Source organism: Miniopterus schreibersii, assembly GCF_964146895.1.
Source record: "Miniopterus schreibersii genome assembly, chromosome: 2".
Lineage (NCBI taxonomy): Eukaryota > Metazoa > Chordata > Mammalia > Chiroptera > Miniopteridae > Miniopterus > Miniopterus schreibersii.
Genome location: NC_138102.1, coordinates 138199152 through 138226809, shown reverse-complemented (window position 1 = coordinate 138226809; position 27658 = coordinate 138199152). Strand labels below are relative to the sequence as shown.

General features: G+C 47.2%; 2 protein-coding genes across 7 annotated transcripts in view; one reads left to right on the top strand and one right to left on the bottom strand.

Annotated features, from left to right (window-relative positions):
- The first annotated feature begins 266 nt into the window (after positions 1-266).
- On the top strand, positions 267-19137 carry DGKA (diacylglycerol kinase alpha). Of its 4 annotated transcripts, XM_081130435.1 has the most exons (24): positions 267-374; positions 5415-5562; positions 5981-6054; positions 6383-6515; positions 6753-6827; positions 7283-7332; positions 7697-7771; positions 7959-8078; positions 8190-8304; positions 8841-8929; positions 9058-9177; positions 9382-9480; positions 9657-9740; positions 9985-10058; positions 10220-10294; positions 10696-10781; positions 10872-10961; positions 16785-16945; positions 17187-17251; positions 17491-17581; positions 17835-18033; positions 18144-18264; positions 18455-18515; positions 18782-19137. In XM_081130435.1, the coding sequence occupies exons 2-24, from the start codon at positions 5499-5501 to the stop codon at positions 18863-18865; spliced, it is 2205 nt and encodes a 734-aa protein (XP_080986561.1). In that variant the 5' UTR covers positions 267-374; positions 5415-5498; the 3' UTR covers positions 18866-19137. The 4 variants fall into 4 exon arrangements, with proteins under 4 accessions (XP_080986561.1, XP_080986562.1, XP_080986564.1 ...); XM_081130436.1 differs by lacking the exon at positions 9657-9740; XM_081130438.1 differs by lacking the exons at positions 267-374; positions 5415-5562 and having other exon boundaries at positions 6047-6068.
- Positions 19138-19250: 113 nt separating this feature from the next.
- Positions 19251-27658, bottom strand: part of PMEL (premelanosome protein) — a 32425-nt gene continuing 24017 nt past the window's right edge. Inside the window, exons 1-12 of one of the 3 annotated variants that reach the window (XM_081130443.1) lie at positions 27533-27605; positions 27234-27352; positions 24559-24669; positions 24257-24403; positions 23430-23564; positions 22889-23050; positions 21960-22640; positions 20842-20958; positions 20539-20623; positions 20223-20428; positions 20036-20123; positions 19251-19467 (exon numbers count right to left, since the gene is read on the bottom strand). In XM_081130443.1, coding sequence (XP_080986569.1) covers positions 19326-19467; positions 20036-20123; positions 20223-20428; positions 20539-20623; positions 20842-20958; positions 21960-22640; positions 22889-23050; positions 23430-23564; positions 24257-24403; positions 24559-24669; positions 27234-27303 — 1944 coding nt within the window. In that variant the 5' untranslated portion in view covers positions 27304-27352; positions 27533-27605 and the 3' untranslated portion in view covers positions 19251-19325. Of the gene's footprint in view, positions 19468-20035; positions 20429-20538; positions 20624-20841; positions 20959-21959; positions 22641-22888; positions 23051-23429; positions 23565-24256; positions 24404-24558; positions 24670-27233; positions 27353-27532; positions 27606-27658 lie in introns of those variants that run through there. The other 2 variants (XM_081130441.1, XM_081130442.1) reach the window with 2 other exon arrangements.

Genomic DNA, 27658 nt, shown 5'->3' with positions numbered 1-27658 from the left:
CGTTGGAATGAAGGGAGAGGCTGTGAGTGACAGGAATGAAGGGGAAACAGCAACAGAGCTGGCCCCAGGGCGGGAAGATGAGAAGCGTAGGATGTGGAGAGAGAGGCATGGACCAGAGCCCTGGGGATATTCGGGAGAGGGGGAAACGGGGTTTCGTGAACTGGAAACATGGTCTTGTCTAGACTGGCATCCTGGCATTGGGGGCGCCGGGCGCGGGCGCGGGCGCGGGCGGGCCGACGGGGGGGGGCAGCTGTGTCGTCAGGAGAGGGGCGGCCCCGCGGCGGCCGTGTCTGCCTGGCCCGTCCCCTCCATCCCAGCTCGGGCTCCGGCGCCGCGCCGCGCTCCCGCTCCGACCGCGCGCCTCCGCAGGCAAGGTAGAGACCCCGCGAGCCCCCCGCCGCCGCCCCACCCCGCCCATCGGGAGGGGCGGGGGCCGCGGGCGGGGACGCCCCTGGGCTGGGGTAGGGCTGCTGGGCGGAGAAGGAGGAAGCGTGACAGCTGGAGCGGGTAGCTAGCAGGGTGATCGCCAGGACGCGGGGGCAGCGGGAGGGCTCGGTCCGAGCGGGGAGGCAGCGTTGGCCCAAACCCTCCCCTCCATCCCTCTCGCTCTCTCGGAGGGATCGTGAAGCTCGGCTCCCGGGGACCAGAGTCCGAGGAAAGTCGGTTGTGGAACCTCCACGGCGCTGCACGGGTGGAGAAGGGTTCTTGTTTGGCCTCCTGGTCCCCAACTCCCCACCCCGATCTTTTCCACATCTGTCACTGGGAAGTTTCTGAAACTGCCTGGGTCTGAATCCCGTCTTTCACCTCTAAGTGGAGGAAATGAGCTTTACCGAGGAAGAAGTGGAAATATTATTGGGCATCTCCTCACCCTCAGAACGAATGAGCCCACATCCCCCAACTATGCCAACATCGGAACTTCCTCCTGTACTGCACAATGACACCCCCCCCAACACACACACTAACGCCACCCCCTTAATCAGGCAACACTGCCATCTGTGAGGTTTGTGGAGGCTTAACGAATTTTGAGGCTTCAAGCCAACAAGCCGAATGTTTCCCTCTCAGGGGCCACTAACGGGTGGCAGGGATGGGCAAGGAAGAATAGAGCCTCCCTCAGCCCTGGCAAAGAGAAGGAGGGCAGGCTAAGGGATTCAGAAGTCCAGGTAATCAGGCCGGGGCCCTCAAGGGCCCATGCCTGGCACTGGGGGTTCCTTGCTGGGTGAGTCTGAATGTTCCCAGGCCATAGCTGATTCTTGAGTAATGGTAAATTTATGGGACTTGGAATGTGAGCAATGAGCGTTAACGTGAAAAGGGAAACTTTAAATGTTAGCACTGGCTTTGGAAATCATATTTATCTTTTCGTTACCAGTAATTTTAGTATTCGATGTTTTAAAATAAGATCTAGAAAACCACAGGCACTAAGATTTAATGAAATGGACTAAGGACAGGTTGTGTAGAGTCTGAGTGTAACCCTGAGAGGGTTGCTTTCTCTCTGGGCCTCAGTTTCCTCCCAGCTCTGAGGATGTTGTAGGAGTCTCTGCCTCCAAGTGAACTAACTTTCTCACCCCAAGCTGGAAGAGGCAGGCAGGGAAACCAGAGGAGGGAAGGGAAGGGTGAGTCACAAGTAGCTGGCTGCAGGCAGCTGACCCCACCCTCCCAGCCCTGGCAGTCGTCTGGACTAGCCCAGGTTATAGACTCAGGGCTGGGATGGAACTGGTGGACAAACCTGGACTTGTTACAGGTCTTTAAGGTCCCAGGATCCTGCAGTTTGTTGCCTTTCAGCAACAGGGGCAGCTAAACTTGCAGGGAGAAGAGTCAGGAGGACAACTGAAAAGATCCCAGGAACCCTTATGTCCAAGGTCCCAGCCCAGGGGTATCCTTGGACCCTAACAGTCTAGTTTCTAGCCACCTCCTTACCCTGCCACAGGCAAAATGCAGCATCCTGATACTATATGTCTGTGCCTGACAAGGGGGAAGGTGTACAACTGGGCTTCACTACTATTGGGAGTCCCTAGAATTTATGCCTTCCTGGGTCAAAAACATCATTTTTCTTAATCTCCAGATGTGTGTTTCTCCAGGTACCATCTTTGTGTTATAATTTAATAATAATAATAGATAACATTTATAGAGTTCTTCTGTGTCATAAAGTTTGCTAAGTATATTGCATGTATTATCTTATTTAATCCCCACAGTGTGACTAATTTCTCTAGGTACCCATTTTACTGATGAGAAAACAGGTTCAGGGAGATGAAATAACTCACCCAAGAGCTAAGATTCTAATCCATGCCCATCTAATTCAAAAGTCCATTCTCTTAACCTCTCCTATATACTACATGTAAGACCTGGGGGGCTAGGAAGGGTCATTTTGAAAAGATAGACAAGAGAGAAGTAGCATGTCCTAGTGTCCCTTGTTTGCTCTCTCCCTGTCACTTTTTCTCTCAGATTCCATTTCCTAGAAACTTGGAGTCATCTAAGAATCCCCAGGGGTAATCAGAGCGCTAATTAAGCCATACAGGCCCCATTAGCCATAAGACTATTATGTATTCATTAGATCTGTTGGCAGTAGAAGTTGGATTGCAGTCATTGAAAAGGGCCAGAGGGATGGAGTCCTTTCTCCAGAATATCAGTATCCCAGAACCCCTTTCTAACTGTTCCCAGAGAGCCCCCAGAAGAGGAATGGTATACACATAGAAGTGGGCAGCAAAGATGTCCCAAGGGCAGAGGCTACAGAGTAGATTCTTGCACCGTCGGAAAAGAAATTCTTGTAGGTCCTAACTGCCTCCTTGAGCCTCACCCAAAAAGCCCTAAACAAATGGGCAGAGAGGAGGCAGAAGGTCAGAGCCTTGGATGAAGTACAATGATAAGTGCTTTTTAGCATCATTCATTTATTTAACAAATATTTATTTAGTACCTACTATATGTGCTCCAAATTGCCTCATGGATTACCCTGACTGTCAGGATGGACACTCTGGCATCCCATTTAACCATATTTGGATTAGTATTCCCAAAATATGACTCCCTAACTTTACACAACTATTTGTACAACCAATATGGAGCACCTACAACATGATGGGCACTGTTTTAGGTTTTGGGGATACAGTGGTGAGTAATACTAGCAAGGTCCTGCCCTTGTGGAACTTACATTTTGGAAGAAGAAGACAAACAGGAAAGAAAGAAGGAAATAGATGGATACGAGATTTATCCAGATGATCACTTATATAACGTCTAATCACTGGGGTGAAACTAATATAATATATGTCAACTGTAATTGAAAAATAAAAAATGGCCTGGCCGGGTGTGGCTCAGCCTTTGAGCATCGCCCTAGGACCCAGGAGATCTCAGTTCAATTCCCGGTCAGGGCACACGCCCGGGTTTTGGGTTTGATCCCCAGCAAGGGGCTTGCTGGAGGCAACTCATCAATGACTCATCATTGATGTTTCTTTTTCTCTCTCCCCCTCTCCTTCCTCTCTCTGAAATCAATATATATATATATATTTTAAAAATAAAAGAAAAAATGATTTAAAGAAAAAATAGATAAGCCCACCCGGCGTGGCTCAGCGGTTGAGCATCGACCTATGATCCAGGAGATAGTCCATCAATTCCTGGTCAGGGCACATGCCCCGGTTGCACGTTCAATCCCCAGTGGGGGGCATGCAGGAGGCAGCCAATCAATGACTCATCATTTATGTTTCTATCTCTCTCTCCCCCTCTCCTTACCTCTCTCTGAAATCAATAAAGATATATTTTTGAAAAAAAGGAAAAAATAAGTTAGCAAGATAATTTCTGGTTGTGATAAGTTCTATAGAAGAAACAAAGGAAGGTGCTGTGCAAAGGAGGGGGCTACTTGAGGACAGAATGATTGAGGAAGGTCTCTTGGAGGAGCTGGCATTTCAGCTTAGGCAAGATGTCAGCTCTGCCAAGAGTGTGGAAGGGTGTTCCAGGCAGACAGAACAGTAAGTAAGTTTCATGGCCCTGAGCAGGGAAGAACTTGGTATGCTTGCAGAACAGGAAGGAGAGCAGTGAGACTAAAAGGCAGTGTGTGAAGAGGAGAGTGGAACAGGACAGAAAGACAAGCAGGGGCCCCTGCCACACAGTTCTTGGGTTGAAGCTTTGGTTCCTCCATTTATCACCTGCCTTGGGAAGTCCCAACGTCTTGGAGCTCTAGTTTCTTCATCTGTAGAATGGCTATACCAATAATTTTTTATCTCATAGAATTTTATTTTAATTGTACAGTAATAACTACCATTTCTTGCAGGCCTTCTATATGCCGAGCATTATAATTGGTACTTTTTATACATTTGACAATCCTCACAACTGTGAAAGACAGGTATCATTCTCCCCATCTTACAGATGTAATTTGCCCAAGTCACACAGTGGTATCAGAGCTAAGAATGGAACCCAGATACGACTAACCCTAATTCTGTTTGACTCCAAAACGGTGCTGTACTATGCTGTGCTATACTAATGTGAGATATTGTTATTGCTGTTTTTGAATCCTCAAGGCAAGTTGTCTTTTGCTACCTGGGCCAGTGGTCAGTGTGATCCACGGGATGGCTTCTCTCTGGTCTCTGGGCCCATAGCTAAAAATTAGGGCTCCCTAAACACTGCTAGCTAACTTAGGAAGGTAGAAGGAAGACCCCAGAATCTGAGATTCCCACATTCAGCTCAACCCTGCTACAACTGGGAAGCCAGGCAGATAGATGCTCAGTCTTATTCCCCCACCTCCTCCCCATCTCACGCACCTGGGCTCCCCCTTCCCCAGTCGAGCTGCGCGGGACGCAGGAGAGGCGGGGCCGGGGCTGGGGACCGGGCAGAGCTGGCTCTGAGCCGCGTCAGAAGCGTTAGAGGTCGTTGTGGAGCGTGGGTGGCTCGGGGAGTGGGTGGCGGAGCCGGGCTGGGGACCGAGGCTGGAGGCGGAGCAAAATGGGGTCGTGGCCTGGAAGGCGTGCAGGCAACGCAGTGAGAACCACCCCGAGGGCCGGGACTGTAGGATCCGCGACGGAGAGCACAGGCCCCCCCGGGAGAGACTGCGGAGACTGGGGGTGGCGGGAGAACAGGTAGAAGCAGGGAGAGGCACACTCACGAAGACATACACACTGGGAAAGCGGGGGTTGGGGCGCGAAGGTGAGGGTGGTCAGAGCTGAATTGAGACAGATGGGAGGGGGGCAGACCTGAGAGCTGGAGAGTGATCCAGAAAAGGAAGAGGGACAGAGGAGTCAGACACGGAGACAAACAACATTCTGTCAGGGAGAGACAGAGACATATGGAGAGGAACACGAGGAAAGGAAGAGACTTAGGGAGACACTCAGAGAAAAGGAAAGGACAGAAATAATAGTGGGAGTGGAGAGTTACCTGAGTAGACAGAACCAAAGAGACTCCACTGGCCCTTTCAGCCACATGCTCTTGTCATCTTCCAGACCTATCCTTGGAAGCGGAGGACCAGGCACCATAAGTACTACCACCAAGCTGCCTTTCTGGCCATCCTTGCGAAAAAGAGAAAGATGGCCAAGGAGAGGGGCCTAATAAGCCCCAATGATTTTGCCCAGCTGCAAAAATACATGGAATGTGAGTCTTCTTCTCAGTCCTTTAGTTCTGGAGACCTTACCCCAAGAACCTCTCCTCTTCCTTCTCTTTCCCCCTCACCCTCCAGTTTCCCCAGTGGCCTTGAACCAGTGAGCTCCTAAGATGTGCCTATGACTAGGAAAGGGAGAAGAGGGAGATGGGAGATGTCTGGGATCTCAGCTCTCCATCCACCTTCTCTGAACCTTGACTCCCTGCTCCAAGTCTCAGAGAAGAAGAAAGAGGGTACCACTTTGGAGAACCTGAAATGTTTTTCTCTTCTGTATTTCTGTGTATTTTAGAATTTCTTCTTTCTTCATCTCACTTTAATGTTTTTTCCTGTTGGATGTCTGGGTGGGACACACAGACGGCAGGGAGAGCTGAACCAGACTAATGCTCTTCTTTCACTCTCTTCACAACTTAGACTCCACCAAGAAAGTCAGTGACGTCCTAAAGCTCTTTGAGGATGGAGAAATGGCTAAATATGTCCAAGAAGATGTGAGTGGCAGCTGGTAAATCTTTTCCTGAACCAACTCCTCCCATCTTTGTTTTTGCTACACCATTGGAATCCCCAACTTCCAGGGTTTATTCTGGGCCCACCCCATGCTCTCCTCCCTCGAGATACCCCCACATTCATTGTTACTGCAGCTATCGCTTTAGGACAAAGCAAGAGATTCTACTAATTCAGGACTCAGCCCAAGAAATCATACTCCTACCTTGGATGCTTCTCAGCTCTGCACTTACTATCTGTCCCACTACTTCCAATTCTTCAATCCCCAACTCCCATCCTGCAGACTCCCCAGGATAATGGTTGCTCTCATCATAGGCGATTGGGTATGAGGGATTCCAGCAATTCCTGAAAATCTATCTGGAAGTGGATGATGTTCCCAGTCACCTAAGCTTGGCACTGTTTCAATCCTTCCAGACTAGTTACTCCTTAGAAGAGACTGTTAAAAAAGGTATGGTCACATAGGTGGGCTGGGCCTCCTGAAGAAAAGTCATGAGTTTTGGGGTGAGAGTTGAATTGAGTCACATGTTGGGGGTAGGGTTGGGGGCAAGAGGTAGAGGTTGGCGCAGCTGGTCTGGGAGCTGGAAGAAGGAAAGTGAAAGGGAGGAGTTTGGACAAACAAAGGAAAAGAGGAGAGCCAGAGTGGAGGAAGCCCCAACCTCAGATTTGCTGTACTTTTCATAACCAGATGTGGTATGTCTCAGTGATGTCTCCTGCTATTTTTCCCTTCTGGAGGGTGGCCGACCAGAAGACAAGCTAGAATGTGAGTTGCCATTCTGGACTGGGGGAGGGGAGGAAAGGTGAAGGGAGAGGGTGTTCCCCAGCCTGCCTTCCCTCAGGATTCCTAAAGGCTGACAGGGCCAGACAAAGGTGGGACCAGAGAGTGGGCCCATTTTCTCTGTTCCCCCAGACTCCTTATACGTAATGCCATCCACCATAGTCACCCCAGTTCTTATGTCTAGTACATTTTCATGTAGGCGGCCTGGGGTATTCTTGGGATGTAGAAGGTGTGTACTACCTCCCCTGTCAGATTTATGGAGGATGGGATCCAGGCCTTGTTTCCCCTCCCTTTTTGTTTCCTTTTTCAGTCCCAATCCCAAGCTCTGGGCTATTCATCCAAAGGGTTTCTTCCTAACTCTTTGCTTCCCCTGTATTCTGTTATGAATTCTTTGGGTATCCCTCTCAAACTGACCCTGGCCCCCCTAAAACACCCCACAGTCACCTTCAAGCTGTACGACATGGACAGAAATGGGATCCTGGACAGCTCAGTGAGTTGGGGGACCTGTATGCTGGGCAAGGGAGTATGTGTCCATTTGTCTGTGCCCTCCTGTCCCAACTCTTCCAGGATCTTAAGAAGCAGAGGAAGCTAGAGGGAGAAGTTGAGTCCTCTAGGACTAAATTTGGGAGTAGGTCCCAAGCTCTTGACCCCTAAAAGAGGAGACTGGAAACATGAATTGGGGGCTGCCTTGCTAACATGTGAACACACATAGACACGCATTTACTTAGCATAGGCACCTGAGAATGAGAGGTGGGTCTGGGGGTGGAACCCAGGAACTCTGATTTCTAGAGAATGGTTTGAATGGTGGTAGTGAGGTGGGATATGGCTGTGGCTCTTACTCTCTTGGCCCCCAGGAAGTGGACAAAATCATCATACAGATGATGCGAGTGGCTGAATACCTGGATTGGGATGTGTCTGAGCTGAGGCCGGTAAGGCAGCTCTTCCTTCATATCCCTTCTTGTATTTTCTCCCTGGTGAGTCCTGCAATTACTTTACCCCACCTCTGAGAGGCAGCCTGGTTTCCTTGCCTGGGCTGGGTCTTCTAGGGCTCCCTGGAGAAGTGTCAGATCTGAGCGGCCACTCACACCAAAAGTCTCTCCCCCATTCTCTATTCAGATTCTTCAGGAAATGATGAAAGAGATTGACTATGATGGCAGTGGCTCTGTCTCCTTAGCTGAGTGGCTCCGGGCTGGGGCCACCACCGTGCCACTGCTAGTGCTGTTGGGTCTGGAGATGGTGAGTAGGAAAGATTTGAGGATGGTTAAGACAGCTGCCTGGGGTTGTGCTTGCCAGAGGTTGGTTCTCTAAGGGCTTAGACACTCCCTAATATCTGCTGTGCCCTCCTAGACCCTGAAGGACAATGGGCAGCACATGTGGAGACCCAAGAGGTTCCCCCGACCAGTTTACTGCAACCTGTGCGAGTCAAGCATTGGTCTTGGCAAACAGGGGCTGTGCTGTAACCGTGAGTGACGGGGTCTGGGAGTGTGGGAGCAGAGGGGCAGCCCAGCTCTCTGCAGGATCATGGCACTCAAAACTTAGTGAGATCTGGGTTTGAATTCTGAGCTCTGCCACTGACTAGTTATGTGACCTAGTTAAGCCTTTGTTTCCTCAACTGAAAATGAGGTAATTGTGAACATTAAATAAGTTGATGCAAGAAAAGTGCTTCACCCAATGCATGTACCTACGAAGTCTGAAATAAAAATTAGTTGTTATTATTGTTATACCTGAACCTCTTTTGCATCATCCAGCTCAGTTATTGGCATGTGGATGGAGCGGGGGTAGGTATGCAGTAACAATTGCTCTTTTAGAGGGAAGAGTGAGCAAAAGGCATAGGTGTTGGAGGAGAGCCCCCACCCCAAATTTTAATTCTCTAACATACCCTCACAGCAAGGGATTATATGTCTTGTTTCAGGGAGTGATCCCACCTCACCCCCAGGTAAGGAGGAAATAGAGGGAGGGGCTGCAGCTAAGGCTCTGACCTTCTTCCCCCTTGCCCAGTCTGTAAGTACACCGTTCACGACCAGTGTGCCATGAAGGCCCTGCCTTGTGAAGTCAGCACCTATGCCAAGTCTCGGAAGGACATTGGTGTGAGTGACCCCATGCCTGCCCCGTCACCGCCCACAGCCCGGCCCTGGCCCTTGCCCCATTGCTACCCTCAGCCCTTCCCCAGTCTTTGTTCAGACCCTCTCAGACTGGGATTGCCTTTCTCTCCAAGGTCCAATCACATGTTTGGGTGCGAGGAGGCTGTGTGTCAGGAAGATGCGACCGTTGTCAGAAAAAAATCAAGATCTACCATGGTCTAGTCGGGCTGCATTGTGTGTGGTGCCACCTAGAGGTCAGTCCGGGAGCTATCTCTACAGGCTCTGCCTTGGGGCCACTGCTTAAACTGCCGTCTCTCCTCTGCTAGTCTCTAGTCTCTTCCCTTTCCAGACAACATATCCCTTACAGTTCCTAAGGGCGCTCTTTTCAGTATCAGACCCCCAAGTTGAGAGGTGATGGGGTTCCCTCATGATCTCTCCATATCCACCTTGTTTTTCAGATCCACGATGACTGCCTGCAAGCCATGGGCCATGAGTGTGACTGTGGGCTGCTCCGGGATCACATCTTGCCCCCATCTTCCATCTATCCCAGCGTCCTGGTGAGACCCTTGGGCAGCAACTGGGAGGGGACAAGGGTGCTTCCCCCATTAAAAAATACACATATACATAATGCCATTTAGAGCAGAGAGCCTATACTTTTAGGATTCAAGTCAGACTCTCATCTGTTTAGGAATTCACACACAATCCAGTTTCCTTTCTTTGCTTCCCTTCCTAGGCCTCCGGACAGGAGCATAAAAGTAGCAAAACAAACCAGAAGATCATGGATGATTTAAATTTGAGCACGTTTGAGGCTCTACGGGTATAAGGCTGAGAGGCTTGGGCTTCATGGTGGGGGCCAGTTTTCCTTCACTGGAGTCCTGCTTGGGGGAATGAAGTGGAAAACCTGGGGAGTTGTGCTTACTCTCCAGAAGCCCCGCCCTGGTAGAGGAGAGGAGGGGGAAGGTATCTTGGGGGAATGACAGCTGTCTGCCCTTGCCTCCAGGCTCCATCTGAACTCTAACAAAATCCTGCGTTCCTTATCCTTGTTTTCTTCCCCCACGCAGATTGACCCTGTTGCTAACACCCACCCACTTCTGGTCTTTGTCAACCCTAAGAGTGGTGGGAAGCAGGGAGAGAGGTGAGAAGACATAATACTGGGTCTTCTAAGATTGAGGGAGAGGACAAACAGAGATTGGGAATCTGTGTGTATGGAGGGGACTTTCCTTGAGGAGGACATCAAGCGGATCGGGTACAGAAACTCCATCCCCTGCCATGAGCTTTCCTTTTTCCTTCACACAGGGTGCTTTGGAAATTCCAGTATCTACTAAACCCTCGACAGGTGTTCAACCTCCTAAAGGATGGTCCTGAGTCAGGGTGAGCATAGGTTGGGAGCTGTAACACAGTGTTTGTATGTGTCTGCCTATCTGTATGCTGAAAGAGAGTAGGAAAGAGTACATGTTGGGAGGGGAGGGCCAGGGGCCCCCAAAAACCAGAATTCAGAATGCTGCTTTTACTAGGGTCACTCTTGAGTGCTCTGGCTCATCATTCTTCTGCTCTCAAGGGTTGGAGATACCAATTTCTCCTTAACTACTGAGGAGTGGCTATAAATTATCTGCATTGCACTTTTTTTAATGTCCTTAATAGAAAATAGCCTTTTGACAAAAGAGAAGAGGGTTATAAGGAAAGTGCAGAAAAGAAGTAATCTGCCTGTCCAGGAGTTGGGTATCCCCATTCCAGTTATCCTTCTTCATCTTCTCTCTCACCTTTTGTCTCAGCCTTAGATTCTTCAGAGATGTTCCTGATTACCGGATTTTGGTGTGTGGTGGAGATGGCACAGTAGGCTGGATCCTAGAGACCATTGGTCAGTGCAGGGAGAGCTCTGGGCAGGGTACTTGGGCAGTGGCCTTCCAGAGCTAACTCCCTCCATCCATCTCCTTACTTGCCTCCCCAGACAAAGCCAACTTGCCTGTCGTGCCTCCTGTTGCTGTGTTGCCCCTGGGCACTGGAAATGATTTAGCTCGTTGCCTAAGATGGGGAGGAGGTAAATGACTAGAAATTGTTTTCTTGGGGGATGGGTGGATTTGGGTTGGATGGGAAAGACACACCTGGAAAGCTTCTAGGTGTCTGGTGTACAAAAAGGGTTGGGGAAGAAGAGACACAGATGGGTGGGTACCAAAGTGGATTGTCCCAAAAGAAGAGAGCTTTGGAAGGAGCAAGTATCACAGTCTGAATTTAGAAGGGTCAGGGGTGATGGTTCTCTTCCCTATAAACCTAAAAATATCCTTCTATTTCTCCCAACCAACTCTTAGGGCTCAGAGCACCAGGGAATATGAGGGTGGAGGGAGGACAATGTGGGAATAAGAAAGGTTATCTAAGAGCTAAGCTAGCCCTGGCCAGTGTGGCTCAGTTGGTTGGGCATCGTCCCATGCACAGAAAGGTTGCTGGTTTGATTCCCAGTCAGGGCACATGCCTGGGTTGCAGTTTGATCCCCAGTAGGAGGTGTGCAAGAGGCAGCCAATCAATGTTGCTCTCTTTCTGTCTCCCCCTGGCCCCTATTTTTTCTCTAAAATCAATAAAAACATAGTTTTAAAAATATGTAAGCTAAATGCTGAGTAATGGAACTATCAGGGAGATTGGCCGTGATTCATTCATTCATTGAACCAATTAATCAGGTCATTTATTCATTCATCATAATTTCTTCCCAAGTTTATTTTAATAGTCTCCTAACTGCACTCCCATTTCTAGTCTCTTGCTCCCTTCAAAGAGAAAGAGTTGAAGGGATAGTATTGGTAGTTAAAGAGGTCAGTGTGGGTCAGGTTGAATTTTTTCTCTCTTTTTAAAAAAAAAAAAAAATATATATATATATATATATATATTTTCTTTATTGATTTTAGAAGGAGGAAGGGAGAGGGAGAGAGAGAGAGACATCAATGATGAGAGAATCGTAATTGATCGGCTGCCTCCTGCACACCTCTGACGAGATCGAGCCCGCAACCCAGGCATGTGCCCTGACCTGGAATCAAACTGTGATCTCCTGGATCATAGGTTGATGCTCAACTGCTGAGCCACACCTGGCCTGACAAAAATTTTTTTTTTTTTAATCCTCACCTGAGGATACTTTTTTCATTGCTTTTCAGAGAGAGTGGAAGGGAGAGAGAGAGAGGGGAAAAAAAATTGATGTGAGAGAGACATAGATTGGATGCCCTCCTGCACACACCTGGACTATGGCCAGAGATTGAGCCTGCAACTGAGGTATATGCTCTTGGCTGGAATTGAATCTGGTACCCTTAAGTTCGCAAGCCGACACTCTAACCACTGAGCCAAACCAGCTAGGCCAGTCAGGTTGAATTTGAGGTGCCTTGGAGTTGAGCTGTTGGATTCAGAGTCCAGCTCTGAGATGTCACAGGAAATTATAGAATAAGGGTCTGCTAAGGAGAGTGAAAAGCGTTTTAGGTGGAAGAAATTATGTGAAACCATTGGAGCCACAAAACAATGTGGTGGTGCATTAGGGAAGTGTGTCATTGCGCCTGGGACATAAGGTGCAAGGTGGGGGATGGGGAGGAGGACTGAGTTGACTAGAGTCCACTCATGAATGCTGTGCCAAGGAGTTTTTAACTTTATCCTGCTAGAGATTGCAGGCTAACAGTCCAGAGAAATTATTTCTATCGTTTGCCTTGCAGTGTTTTAATTTTTTGACTTTTGTTATTTCTAAGAATTGGGTCATGTATTCTTCAGTTCATCACAGTCCCCTGGGCTCCCTGCTAGTCACTCATCCACTTTACCTTTCTAACAACTGAGGCATTTGAATGTGCAATCCCTGAACCATGGGGAACTTTTAAACTCATGAAAGATGTATATAAAATATACTCTCTCTATACATAAAATATTATTGCAGAAAGTAGAAATATCTCTGAGTACATATATATTGTTTAATTCTTCACCCAAGGAGTGAGGATATTTTTTCCATTGATTTTTAGAGAGAGTGGAAGGGGGGAGCTTGGGAAAGAAAGAAAGAGAGGAAAGAGGAGGGAGAAAAGCATCAAATTGACAGAGACAGATTGATTGGTTGCCTCCCACACGCACCTCAACTGGGAGCGGGGATCGAACCTACAACCCAGGAATGTGCCCTTGACTGGGAATCGAACCCTCTACTCTCCAGTGCGCAGACTGATGCTCTAACCACTGAGCCACGCTTGGCAAGACTCTGAATACACATTATAATGTAAAATTTTTAGCCAGTTTTTAAATCCTCAACATCTGACTTCGTTTTCATTGACCATATTAGACACTTTGAAATCATGTATTTTGAGTCTTCCCTGTGCGCTCTACAAATGAGACTCTCCTAGCAGTTTCTGCTTATGCAATCTGAATTATGAAAATGATGATGTAAATACAGTACTAATGAAAATTTGTGTTGATATTGAAAAAAATCATAAGGTGTGAAGAGGGAAAGATGGAAGGAATATGGGAGCTCTGTGGAAGATAGAGTGGAGGAAGGAAACAGGATAGTACTGTGTTAATCTAGTTAAGAGCTGACAAACACAAAAGCAAAGGCCACAGCAGTGGCATTCGTGGGTAGAAGCCACAAATATTTGGTAACTAATGGGTTGTGGAGAAGGAAGTGAAACAGGTGTAAGACATTCCCTAGGTTTGTTGATTGAGCAGATGGAATGGCAATTATTAAGATATAGGATGCAGGAGGAGGACCAGTGTAAGGAAGAAAGGTTCATTTTTAGACATGCTGAGCTGAGGTGTCAGTGGAGCACCCAGATGGAGGTGTGTGGTAGATAGTTAGAAATCAATGTTAAGAATTTAAGAGAGAAGTCAGGCCTGAAGATACATGTTCAAGAGTTATCTGCTCCTGGGAGGTCATCGACATCCAGGGAAAGAGTTAAGAAGAGAAGGTGAATGAGGACAGGAAGGTCCTCGTAAACACCCTACTTAAGGGTTGAGCAGAGGAAGATGAATTATTAATGGAGTCTGTATTTGTGATCTATTTCTGCTATAACAAATCACCACAAACAATGACTTAAAACAACACGAATGTACCATCTGAGGATCAGAAGTCCAAAATAGGTGCCACTAAAGTCAAGGTGTTGGCAGGGCTGTGGGGTTTTTTAGAGGCTCTAGGGCAGAATCCCTGGCCTTTTTCAGTTTCTAGAGGCCGTCTGTATTTCTTAGCTCATGGCCCCACTTCCAACCAGCAATGTTATTGCTCCAACCTCTGCTTCTGTTGTCACACCTTCCAGGACTCCCCTCTGAGCCCTCCTCTTTCACTTATATAAGGACTCCCTCTGTGATTACATTGGACCCACCCAGATGATCCAGGATAATCTCCCCATTTAAAAAATCCTTAATGTAATCATGTCTGCAAAGTCTCTTGCCACTTAAGGCAACAGATTCTGGAGATTAGAATGTGGGCGTCTTTGAGGGGCCATTATTCTGCCTACCACAGAGACTAAGGAGCGGTCAGAGAGGGTCCTCTGTAACTCAGAGAGTGCTGTTTCAGAAGCCAAGTGAGTAGTTTCATGAGTTAAAATAAGAACTAAAGATATACTATTGGTTTTGGCAGGAATCACTGTCCATCTTTGCCAAAAGAGTTTCAGCAGGGTGGTACAGTGAGAGGCAAATTACAGTTGGTTGAACCATCAATGGAATGTGAGGAAGTGAAGACCCATTTTTGTAATCTTTTTCTTCCCAATTACAAAAATAATACATACTTGTGGTAAAAAATAATTCAGACATTTCAGATATACATGCCAAGAAAGGGAAATTTCCCTATAATCTATTCCCTGACTTTCTGGAGTCTATTTCTCCATGGTTTTCTTTCTAGACACATACTCATCCATATTTAAACAACAAGGTCATTTTACAGATGGTTTTATTTTTTTTTTTTAACTAAGCAGTTCATCTTGGTTATCATTATATTTCAATACATTCAGGTTTACCTCACTCTTTTTATTACTGAGTAGCGTAACCTTGTGGGACTGTATCATTTATTTATTTATTTGTTTTGATTTTGAGACTGTGTTTATTAAAGCTGGGGACAGTGAAACAAGGAAGGACTTAGGATAGAAGAAGCAACAGGAGAGAGCCTAGGCAGGGCTGCTTTGGCTCACTGGAAAGTCAGAGAAAAGGGGGTCTTGGAGAAAAGGGGGTTAGCCTGGGAGAAGCAACTGCTGCCCATTGCTCCCCTGGTTGCAAGTCTTGTGGGGACTGTTAGAGTTTAGGAGACACATGTCTCTAGGGGAAGAAAGGCATGGGCGTGCTCCCAGGAGGGAAAGGGCCTGTCATAATTTATTTAACTAGTTCCCTATTGATAAACGTTTGGGTAGCATTCAGTCTTTTATTACAAACGATGCTGCAGTGAACACCCTTGCTCGTCTATGTCTGCACACAGATGTGAGAATTTCTCTAGGAGAGATTTCAAGAAGTGAGGTTGCTGGCTGAAAGAGTACAAAGATTTTACATTTAATTAGTTATTTTCTTTATTTTTTTTTAAATATGTTTTTATTTTAGAGAGAGGAAGGGGAGAGGGAGAGAGAGATAGAAACATCAATGATGAGAAAGTCATTGGTTGAGCCCACAACCTGGGCATGTGCCCTGACCAGGAATCGAACCCCAATTGCCTGGATCCTAGGTCGACACTCAACCACTGAGCCACGCCTGGCTGGGCAATAAAAGCATTTTTTAAAATTGCCAAATTGCCTTCCAAAAATGAAGTACCAGTATATGCTCCAACTAACGGCAAATGAGAGTGGCAGTTTATTCATAACCTCTTTAACACTTGATTTCCTTCATCTCTTTATACTTTGTCAATCTGATAGGCGACAAAATGTTACTAATTATTTGAATTTTTAAAATTTTTATATTATTAATAATATTAAGCATCTTTACTATGCCTATTGACCATTTGTATTTCTTCTTCTGTGATTGGCTTGTTTGGGTTATTTGCCCATTTTTCTATTGACATTATAAATACAGTAATTTGTAAGCTTTTTTTGAATGTTGAGGAAGTTAATATGTTGTATGTGTTCAAAAAATTTTTCCAAGTTTCTATTTTGTCTTTTTTTAAAAAGTGTATTATTTACTTAACCATACAGAAGTTTTTAATTTTAATGTAATGGTGTTAGTCTTTCCCTCTTTTGGCTCCTGGCTTTGTATTATGCTTTAGAAAGGCCTTTTCCCTCAAAGATTGTTAAAACATTCACTTGTGTTTTCTTCTAGTACAAATTCTGCTTCATTCTTTTACATTTAAATTCTTAGACGCATCTTGAATTTATTTTGGTATAGGAGTCACTTTTACGCCCAGCACCATTTATTGAATAATCTATCTTTTCCCTACTTATTTCAAATGTCATATACTAAATTCTCATATATACTTGATCTTGTTTCTGGGCACTCTGTTCTTTACTTTTTAGTCTACTCACTATATCACACTGTTTAGACACTATTGCTTTATACTGTGTTCCATCTGGTAGGATGAGGAGAGAAAGTGCCAGGGAAAGAGAGAGGGAGGGGCAAGAGAAAGAGAGAGAGAATTATCCCCATTCATCACTCATTTTAAAAATTTTCTGGCTATTTTCTCTAGCCTTCCAGATGAACTTTGGCATTATTGTTAGATGCTTATACACATTGGGAACATTCATCCTCCATGACAGTGTGGAGAAAAGGGTCAGCAAGGTCCACGGGAGATTGGTCCATGGGAACCATGTCAAAGCACCCTGCCCTTTCACTGGCAAGGCTGGAAAGGTCTACAGAACCAGGGCAGAGGATCCCTGGGAATTTGTAGAGCTGGGAGCTAAGAGGAGGCCCTTTTGGGACCTGGGGCTCAGTGCTAACCTGTCTTCTCCCCCATCCCTAGGGTATGAAGGACAGAATTTGGGGAAGATCCTCAAGGATGTAGAGATGAGTAAGGTAGTACATATGGATCGATGGTCTGTGGAGGTGATACCCCAACAAACTGAAGAAAAGAGTGACCCAGTCCCTTTTCAGATCATCAATAACTACTTCTCCATTGGTGTGGTCAGTGGAGTGGGCATGTGGGAAGGGAGGAAGTAGGGGTTAAGCAGGCACAGGCTGGAGGAGGGCAGACTGGGAAGGTATGGATTAAGGGAGTTGCACACAGGAAAATTGGGGGTGGGGCCCAGTGACATGAGTTGCAAGAAAAGGACATAAGACATACTGATCCCAAATGGGGGAGTTAAAGAAAGTTCTGTTCTGAGAGGAGGTAGGCCTCTGATCTTACATGCCCTGAACTCCCCAGGATGCCTCTATTGCTCACCGATTCCACATCATGAGAGAAAAATATCCTGAGAAGTTCAACAGCAGGTGAGGGAAAGTGGGGGTGGGTTGGGTATACACCGTGGCAGGGACCAGGTTGTGGTCAAGTGTGACCAGAGTACTTATATGAGAAGTGACACTTCTAGGAAACCCCTTAACCCAAAGGTACCCTGTTCTGCATGGGACTGGAGGCAGGAGGTTGATGCCCTTTCTTGTTACTTAACCTACCCCTGCCAACTGCGTAATTTGTCCTCTCCCTACTGGGCCTTGTATTGGGGCTGACACAGAATGAAGAACAAGCTATGGTATTTCGAATTTGCTACATCTGAATCCATCTTCTCAACATGCAAAAAGCTGGAAGAGTCTTTGACAGTTGAGGTGGGTATAATGAGACCTATCCCTATGTCCTTTTCAGTTTTTTATTTCTTAGTTTCTCCCTCCACAGGTACCCTCAAGAACTTCCCATATTCTTGAACCTCTGCTTTGACCTCCCAGCTCTCCAATTTTGAGTTCCCAAATTCTCAAGATATACCAGTCTCTATTTCCCTCCATCCCTTGCAAAATTCAAAATCCCAATTTGTCATTTGGTGATTATGTCGTGAAGTAAGGATCTGTTTTCTCCTACCCTCAGATCTGTGGGAAACCACTGGACCTGAGCACCCTATCTCTAGAAGGCATTGCAGTGCTGAACATTCCTAGCACACATGGTGGCTCCAACCTCTGGGGTGATACCAAGAAACCACATGGAGACATCCATGGGATCAACCAGGCTTTAGGCTCTGCAGCTAAAGTCATCACCGACCCTGACATTCTGAAAACCAGTGTCCCAGGTGAGAGGAGCAGCTTTGGAAGCTGAGTGAGCAGGACTAAGGGGAAGATGTGACTCTCTTTGAAGTCACCCTGTTTCTGAAAAACCTATCTCACTACTTTCTACTCCCAGACCTAAGCGACAAGAGGCTGGAAGTAGTAGGGCTGGAGGGTGCAATTGAGATGGGCCAGATCTATACCAAGCTCAAGAATGCTGGACATCGGCTGGCCAAGTGCTCTGAGATCACCTTTCAGTAAGGAAAACTCTGGCCAGGGGCTCTGAGGGCAAGAGTGGGACTGGGAGCACCAGGGTCATGGGAATGGTGGGGAGGGGCTGTACTAGGAGATCTCAGTACTAAAGGGTCTGAAAGCCAACCTAAGAAACTGAGTTTTGGTATTTGATTGGTAAAAAAATCTCCATCAATCTGCCTTGGCCTCCCACAGCACCACAAAAACCCTTCCCATGCAAATTGATGGAGAACCCTGGATGCAGACACCCTGTACAGTGAGTATTGCCTGTGCTTGCCAAACACTGAACCCTCAGGCCCCATGGGTCCTAAATCTGCATTCCATAGCTTCTTTACTTCTGCCTGAAGTTTCCCTGAGCATCATTCCTCTCATATCCTGATTTCTCAGCCCCTGGATGTCCTACTATGACTTATCTAGGGCCCTGGCAACCCACCCTGAACCCATAGGTCTTCCCCCAGGTTTTTGCTGTTCCAGCTCCAAGGCACCAGGTTCTGCATCTGAATATGCCTTCTTCCCTTCCAGATCAAGATCACCCACAGGAACCAGATGCCCATGCTTGTGGGCCCACCCCCCCGCTCCTCCAACTTCTTTGGCTTCTTGTGTTGAGAGGGACACCTCAGCCTTCAAGCCAGCCTTGAACCCACCTCCCTGGACTCTACTCCACAGGCTGTGTATACTCTGCCACACCCTCCTGCCAGCTCAGGGCAGTGTTCCTTCACCCTCACAGTATTTATTATCCTGCACCACCTCCACTATTCCCCATGCATATGTGCGCTCGCACACACACACACACATACACACACACCACAAACACATACATTGAAAGTGCCTCATCTGAATAAAATGACTTTTTCCCCCTCCCTGGGATATCTGTTAAATGAGTGGTATACCTCCTTCTTTTATACCTTCACTCTATAAATGACATAGATTCTCCCAAGAAGCAAGAAAAAAACAGCATCAGGTTCTAAGTATTTATTTCATGTAATGGCAGTTTCCAAGTGGAGACTGGAGAAAAGATAGGCATTGCTGTCCACCCTGGGTAAATCATGGCATCACATGTGAGTACTCAGACCTGCTGCCCGCTGAGGAGGGGCCTGCTCTCACCAATGGAGCAAGAGCGGAAGACCCGGGGCAAACGCAGCCAGTGGGTGCTACCGTGTGGCAGCTGGGGAAGGGAGACAGCAGAGCCCCGCTTCATAAGTCTGCGCCTGATATTGGGAGGAGGAGGAAACTGGTTAGCAGTGGACAAGGGTAGCCTGTCTGTGCTTCTCCAAAGGACACACCCATATCCCAGGTTTACTTGGCCTTGATCTTTACTCCCTACTCTTCTCCTCACCAACAGGGTTCATCCTCTCTTGTTTTTATGGTAACCTCTGTCCATCCCCCGCCCCCCCACGAGCTTCCTTGCTTTGAGGACTCCAGGCCTGGGGATCCGCCCTTTTCAGAGGTAGAGAACTCAGTTCACCCAACCTCCTCCACTCTTGATATTGCTAATAACAATAGTCATCGATATCATCATTTATTGCATTCTTGCTTCAGAACCAGGTGCTTTATCCACATTGTCTCTAATCTGATAACAGTCCCCAGGACAGGTGTTAGTTTTCCTACTTTTCAGAGGTTCAGAACGCAGGAAAGATCCCACCAGCAAGACTGCAGCCCACACTTGTTTAACTTCCAAATCTGGGCTCTTTCCTGGACACCATATTTCCCCTTGAGGAAGAGTGAGTAGTGGTAATAAGGAATAAGGGAGTGTGACCTGGATGGTGGGGTTCTCACCTGTATACCAGGGATGCAAGCACCATAGCCATCAATACCAGCAAAATGCCCATGAACAGGGGAGCCTGCCCAAGGTCTGCTTCTTGACCTGTGAGTGGAATCCCAGGCCCTGCTTCAGTGTCTGCTCCCTGCCAGATAGCCTCTGCCCACTCCCCTTCTTCATCCCTGCTCTTGTCCAAGTACCTACCAGGCATGACAAGCTGGGTGCTGACCATTGCCAGGCTGTTTGCATCAGCCAAAGATACATTGAGGCAGTAAGTCCCTGAGCCTCCCTTCAGTGCCTGGTGCAGAACCAGCTGGCAAGCTGGGCTAGGTGGCACAGGCTGACACAGCCGCTGGGTAGGGGGCTGGCACCCTGGCGATGAGATGTCCATACAGGCTTCCTCGGGCAGCCTGGGAGAGGTGTCATCTTATGTCAGGGGGTCTGGGAGGGAACACTTGACACCAGAGAGCAGGTTAACAGTCAACCCAGGAGTTCTCAGGGCCACCAGTGGGGTACTCACCCGCCTTGACAAGACACAGTCAGCTCAAATGCATCCCCTTCACTGGATGGCACAGCCTGCAGGATCTCAGCACTCTCAATACCCTCTGCAAAGTTGCAAGATTTGAAGTCTGGGATTCCTCTACCAGGACTCCCCAAAGGCTCATAGACAGGAAATCCCTAAGCTGCTTCCCCAACCCCATCCCCATGTCTTCAAATGAAAACCCTGGGATTTCGTTGTTCTTCCCCAGGTGAGTAACTTCCACTGGCAGCCTGAGGTAGCACATGCCTCCCTCCGTCAGCTCCCACAGTAGGCAAGACTCACGGACAATGTCCATTGTGAGGGAAAAGGAGCCATATCGATACAGAACACAATCCAAGGGGGCTTGTCTCTTCACCAGGATTAAGGTGGCTGTATCATCCAGCAGGGGGCTCTGGGAGCCTGGCAGGAGAAGATGGAAGGGTAAAGTCAACAGACAAATGACTCACCTGGAAACAGCAGCCAAGCAGGCATGTTCCCAGGTAGAGCCAGAGCTACTGGATCCAGGCTTGGTATTAGACAAGACCTGGGAAATCTCATTGTACAGATAAGGAAATTGAGGCCTAAAGGAGAAATTACTGCCCAGAGTTTCACAGATAGGGGTAGAGTTGGAGTTTTATTTTTTTTTTAATGTATTTTTTTAAATATATCTTTATTGATTTCAGAGAGAGGAAAGGAGAGGGAGAGAGAGAAATAGAAACATCAATGATGAGAGAGTCATTGATCGGCTGCCTCCTGCACGCCCCCAACTAGGGATCGAGCCCGCAACCTGGGCATGTGCCCTGACCGAGAATCAAACCCCCATCGCCTGGATCGTAGGTTGACGCTCAACCACTGAGCCACGCCTGGCCGGGCTAGAGTTGGAGTTTTAAAGTATCATAAATGTTTATCATGCCCTACACTGTACCAGGTCCTGGGCTGGACACTCAACGTATGTTAACTCATCAAAGTGTCACTATCTCATTCTTCCATTTTATGAAAGCGTTCCTACCATAATTCCAGACTGATCTGCTTTGGGAGGAAAATCCAGGGGTGGGAAATGGTGTAAGAATCTGGAAAAGATTTCTATGCATTTATGCTTGAACAGAAAATGAGATATAACTATTATGTAAATGACCGCAGTCTGTTCCCTGGCTTGCCCCTCAGGGAACAGCTCTACTCTCCTCAGGGATAGAGAAGCAACAAACTCCCTCCCCAGGTCCCAGGGAAAGGCCCTGACTTCCTGACCTCCACATCTATTCCATGGCATTAAGAGAGACTTGAGGGCTTTAAAACCAGTGAGCCTCTGAGGGGACTCCATTATTAGCAAAGGATTGGGTAACATCTGGGTCCTGGGTAAGTCTTTCAGGTCTTTAATAACAAATGCCCCACTCAACAAGCCTCATTCACACTGGTCCTCTTACCTGTCATACCTTCTGTAGGCATGAACGGGCTGGCATCTGGACCCTCAGGCCCAGGTGTGGGTTCCTCTCCTGCTGTGGTCTCCACCAACTCTGTAGTTGTTACCTGAACAACTGTGGTTTCAGAGGGCTCTGCAGTTGACACTTCAGGGGTCGAACCTATAGTCTCTGTAGTTGGCATCTCTGCAAGTGTGGTAACTATGCCCTCTGCAGTTGGCACTTGCACAGGTGTAGTACCTATGACCTCTGTGGTTGGCACCTGCACAGCTGTGGTTCCAGAGGACTCTGCAGTTTGAACCTGACTGGGTGTAGTACCTACAACTTCTGCTGTAGGCACTAGCCCAGCTGTGGTGCCAGGGGCCTCTTCAGTTGGCACAAGCCCATCTGTGGTGCCTGGAACTGGAGAGGAGCCACAGGAGGTGAGAGGAATGGCAGCCTGAAGCACCACCCGGGGAGTGACTGTACCAGACTCTAGGTAAGTGTGAGTGACTACAAGTGCCCGAGAGATCAAGGTCCCAGTACTGTCTCCAAAGTCCCAGGTGTAGGAAAGGTCAGCCCCAGACAAATAGCCACTGGGGTCATGGAGCTGGAGTGCAAAGATGAGAGGTTGGTTTCTCAGGAAGTGCTTGTTCTCTCCATCCAAGGCCTGCAGCTGGGATACGCTCACAGAGAAGGGCACCTGGTCTGGGATTGAAACCAGAAAAGGTAAGAACCACACTTGGGCCGCAGCTTCTCCTTTCACAGCCACACCCTCCAACTCCAAGCTGATTGTCCCTTCACTGGCTCCAAGCCCCATATTTCTTTACCCAGGTTTTCCTGGTTCTGTCCCTTTAAGATTACACACCATTTCCCCTTTCCCCTTCCAGTCCAGCCAAGCCTCTCTACCTTCTTTTCTTCCCATAGGGTTGGCCTTTCCCTTCCTAAATCCTTACCAGTAATGGTGAAGGCTAAGCTGGAGTGACCGATGGGCATGTAGCTCTCAGACCCCTGGCGACGGTAGACAGTTACTTCCATGGTGTGTGTGCCGAGTACTGCTGTGCCTGTTCCAATGCTCAGCCCAGACACCGGGCCCCCTAGAACTTGCCAGTATTGGCCTGAGGGTTTTGGAAAGAAAAGCAGGAAGGGGTGGGGGTTACTGGTCAAAGAAGACTGATTAGAGATGGCACCAGGGAAGGAAGGTCAGATGTATTTAGGATGGTAATTTTAGATGGTATTTGGAAGGTTGTGATATGGGGACCAGGAAAGGCATCCTAATGAGTGGTTCCATGGAATGGGACTATAATTGGGGAAGGGCTCCCAGAAAGAACTATAACAGAGTTGGAGGGGGCTAGGTGCTATGGAAGAGGAAGGAGCCATGGGGAAAATAATTAAGGAACTCATGGAGCTTAAAGGGTGGGACCAAAAGGAAAGAGAATCAGGTAGAAAGAGGTGAATCCAACTGTGGATGACAGGCCAGAGCAGGGAGTCCCTCACCCCAGGTCTTCCAGACATAAACAAATCTTCTCCTCTGAGACCAAGGGCCAGATGGGCAGGCCCCCCCATCAGGGAAGATGCAGGTATCATCAGGTTCCTGGGGATACACGGGCTGTCCTCCCCACACCTGGCTCCCTGAAAGGTAGATACAGAGTCACCTTCAAACCCTGGCACTCCTTTCTGTACACCAAAACCCCTAACATGGCTCTCAGAGAGGTGCTGCAGGAACACTCCCCAGCTGCAAAGTATATTCCCCTTAGTATAAGCCATTTGGGGTGGTAGTGGGAAGAATGGAAACTACAGTTAAAGATTCATATGTATATACTTATATAGAAAAGAGACTGGAAGGCCATATGTCAAGATGTTTAGAGAGATTTGCTCTAGCGAGCAGGATAAAAGTAAAAATAACAGCACCAGCTAACATTTACTGAGCCTTTACTATAGGCCAGGCTTTGTGCTAAATTCTTTACATATTATCACATTTTAGTCCTTACAGCAACCTTTCATGGGAGCTATCATTCCAATTCTATGGATAAGCGTATGGAAACACAAAACAAGTAATTTGCCCAGGGTCACATACTAGAAACAAGTTTAAATCTAAGTCCATCCAACTTCTAGGTCCAATGGGTCTTCTGTCCCCCATTTGGGGGACTATAATCTTTTTTCATTTTATTTTTGTTTTCAAATTTTTCTACAATGAATATGCATTACATATATAATTTGTTTTTTAAAAAAGTAGAGGGGGGAGGGGGCATTCCTTGAGCTCATTGGGGATACCAGGGAATCTGAGCCCTAGGAATGAGGGCCTGGAATAGAGAGGTACTCACCGTTGACAGTGGTGTCATTGGCCCAGATGACCTGCCCATCTGGCAGCACCTTTTGGCTTTCAGGGAAGTGCAGGGTAATAGAGAAGGAGACATTTGCCCCAACCAGCGTAGGCCCATCATTCCTGACCTTCAAGGACACTGGGCCACCTGGAAAGGGGAGTTGCATTAGCTGGGACTCCTTGGCTTCCCTTCCCCATATACCTTTCCCTCTCTTCTCTTTCCAAACTACATTCAACCCAGTTCCTACTCCTCTCCCCACCCCATTCCCACCATGCTCTCCCCAGAATTTGCCAAGTTCCCACCTCTCCAGCAGTCAGGCCCCTGGTTTTCTGTCCACTCAGGATAGAGCTGCCTGTTCCAGGCTTTAGTTCTGAACTGCCTCGGGACACCAAGCCAGTCCTGGTCTACGGATCCTAAAAGGAAAGTACCATGAGTGCCCTAGTACCACTCAGTCCCTTCTCAGGGGATAATACTGTCCCATGTCACCCCACTGATTCTCACATTCAAAGTGCATTTTAATTTACTGAATACTCACTATGTCCCAGGCACTATGCTAGGTACAAAGGTCTTAAGAAATGAATAAGACATGGCTCTGAAGGGATTCAAGGTAAAGTATAGGAAATAGACATATACATAAATTACTATAATTCAAGGCACTTTTTAATATGAGCCATAACAGACATGCATGAAATGTAACAAAATGATAGACTAAACAGATTACTGTAGTTCCCCTCTGGCAGATTGGGAAAGACTTCAATGAGGAGCTGGCCTGTGGGATAAAGCATTCTAGGCAGAAGGCCCAGCATAAGCAGATGCATGTATGGAGTCATGGAAGCACATGGCATGATAGGAAACTACCAGCAATGTGGTTGATACACACTGGGAAAGATAAGGCCAAAAGCAGGTTCGGGAGCTTTGAGTGCCAAGTGAAGGAATTTGGCCTTTACCCTATAGGCAAGGCCACCTCAGAAGATTTTGTTTGTTTTGTTGAGTTATAATTCACATACATAAAATTCACCCTTCAGAATCTTTTTTAATATGATCAGATTTGTGTTTTAGAAGGATAACTAGAAAACAGTGAGGAAGATGGATCAGAGGTAGGCAGAGGTTGGGGTTGAGGACAGAGCAGACAAAATTACTGCAACTGACTGAGAGTGGTCTGAGAAAAAGGGATATGATGGATCTCTATATGCCTCATCCAGATCTAATAACTATCACATTTGCCACATTTGCTTTTACTATACTTTGTTATTGTTGTTTGTTTTTGTTGTTGTTTTATTATTTATTATTTTTATTGAATTTATTGGTTAATAAAATTATATAGGTTTCAGGTGTACAATTCTATAACACATCATCTGTATATTGTATTGTGTGTATTCCATCCCAAGTCAAGTCTCCTATTTGTTTGTTTGTTTGTTTGTTTGTTTTTAGCTAAAGTCTCTAAAAGCTAATCCCAGACATCTTTATTTTAACCATACAAATTCAGTATGTATCTGTTTAAAAAATGAATATTTTATTGAATAAGCATTATTTCACACTAGACACAACTATCAAATCCAGTCCATATAAAATTTCATTAATATCTAAAAATGACTTCTTATGATATAAAAAAAAATCCGGTTCCAAAAAGTAAGCAGTCTTTTAAGAGTCTCAGGTAGACAAGAATGAACAGAATGTTTCCAGACTATATTAAAGAACACAGTAAAAGAAAAAGACTTAAAACAGCAGCATGAATGGGGAAAGTCAGATCAAGAAGAATTTTCTCAGTCTGTGAGAAAGAGGCCCTAGCCAGTTTGACTCAGTGGTTAGAGTGTTGGCCTGCAGACTGAAGGGTCCTGGGTTCGATTCTAGCCAAGGGAACATATCTCAGTTGCAGGCTCAATCCCCGGCCCCAGTCAGGGTGCGTGCAGGAGGCAACCAATTGATGTTTCTCTCCCTTGATGTTTCTCTCCCCCACTCTCTCTGAAAAGCAATGGAAAAAATATCCTCAGATGAGGATTAAAAAAAAAAATCTGTGAGAAAGAGGAAACGTATGTATTTCAGCACAGCAGAAACTATGCTCACTCCATTTCTAATTTGTACTGGAAAATTAGTCGATTCTGGTGGGGGAGGATCTGGAATCTTCATTGAGCATCCCACCATTAGAACAAGAGAATCATGCCTGGCCGGGTGTGGCTCAGCCGTTGAGCGTCGACCTGGGATCCAGGCAATCAGGGTTTGATTCCCGGTCAGGGCACATGCCCAGGTTGTGGGCTCAATCAATGATTCCCTCATCATTGATGTTTCTATCTCTCTCTCTCCCTCGCCTTTCCTCTCTCTGAAATCAATAAAGATATATTTTTAAAAAACCAAGAGAATCATAAGATGCCCTATTCTTTCTCCACTCCCAACCCTCCCTCCTCAGAGCCCCATAGGACATTCCAGATCCTCTCACCACTCCTCACCCCCACCCCTTGCTCCTGTCACGAGGCTCCAATCCCCCAGAGCCCTTTCATGTGATGCTCAGCTGAGACCCCTCTGCCTCTCTTTTCCATCCCCAGGACAAAAGCCTGGGCTGTGTTCACCCATCCCCACCCTTAAGAGGTTTGGTGGTGCCTCCTTACCCTTTTTATCCAATGCCACATTCTCTTATTCCTCACCTTAAATACCCTATCACAAGTGCCTGAGACATCGCCTAAAAGAACCTCCCACTCATTTCACCCCCTTGGAGCCCCTGCTCCAGCTCGCTGCCCAGGGTTCCCCAGAATTATGGCCAGGAAGATCCACCATCCTCTCGCCCTTCCAAGATGGGATTATTTTCAGTTTCAGTCTCAAATCTCCATGTGGCGAGGGAGTTCAGGTTCCCATGTCCTCACTAAATCAAATGGGTGCCAGAAGCCTGAAGTGTTGCTGGTATCTCCCATTAGGAGGGGAAAAACCAGAGCAGGTGTGCAAACCCAAATTCACACTTCTTCATATCCACACGCCCCACACTCACCTTCTGTGGCTCCCAGAGCCAGAAGAGCACCCATTACAGCCACATGGAGAAGGCATTTTAAGGGAACCATCCTGTCTTCCTTCCAGCAACCAAAGGCTCTTGGGGGCTGGGACAAGCCCCTATATAAGAGAGGGGTGCTCATTTGCATAGCCCTTCCTCCTCTCCCTTCAGGGAAGGTCTGGGAGGGGCAGGAGGACTGGAGAAAGGCAGAACTGTCAAGGGATCCTGGTCCCTGGACATGGGTCATTGTCACCTTGACTGAGAAATAATTGACTGAAGGGCAGCTACATAACACCTACCCGACATACGCAATTCATCATGGGAGAGGAATCAATTTGTTGTTTGATTCAAACCAGGACCTCTCAAAAAGACACAAACAGAGACCCTATATCCAAAAACAGAGAGAGAGACAGTGTCAGGGTAGG

Bases quoted from the DNA above. Each gene is read 5' to 3' on its own strand.
- DGKA (XM_081130435.1), top strand. From the start codon at position 5,499: ATGGCCAAGGAGAGGGGCCTAATAAGCCCCAATGATTTTGCCCAGCTG. The intron at 10,059-10,219 runs GTGAGAAGACAT...TCCTTCACACAG, and splicing joins GGTGGGAAGCAGGGAGAGAG to GGTGCTTTGGAAATTCCAGT. The intron at 18,516-18,781 runs GTGAGTATTGCC...CTTCCCTTCCAG, and splicing joins GGATGCAGACACCCTGTACA to ATCAAGATCACCCACAGGAA.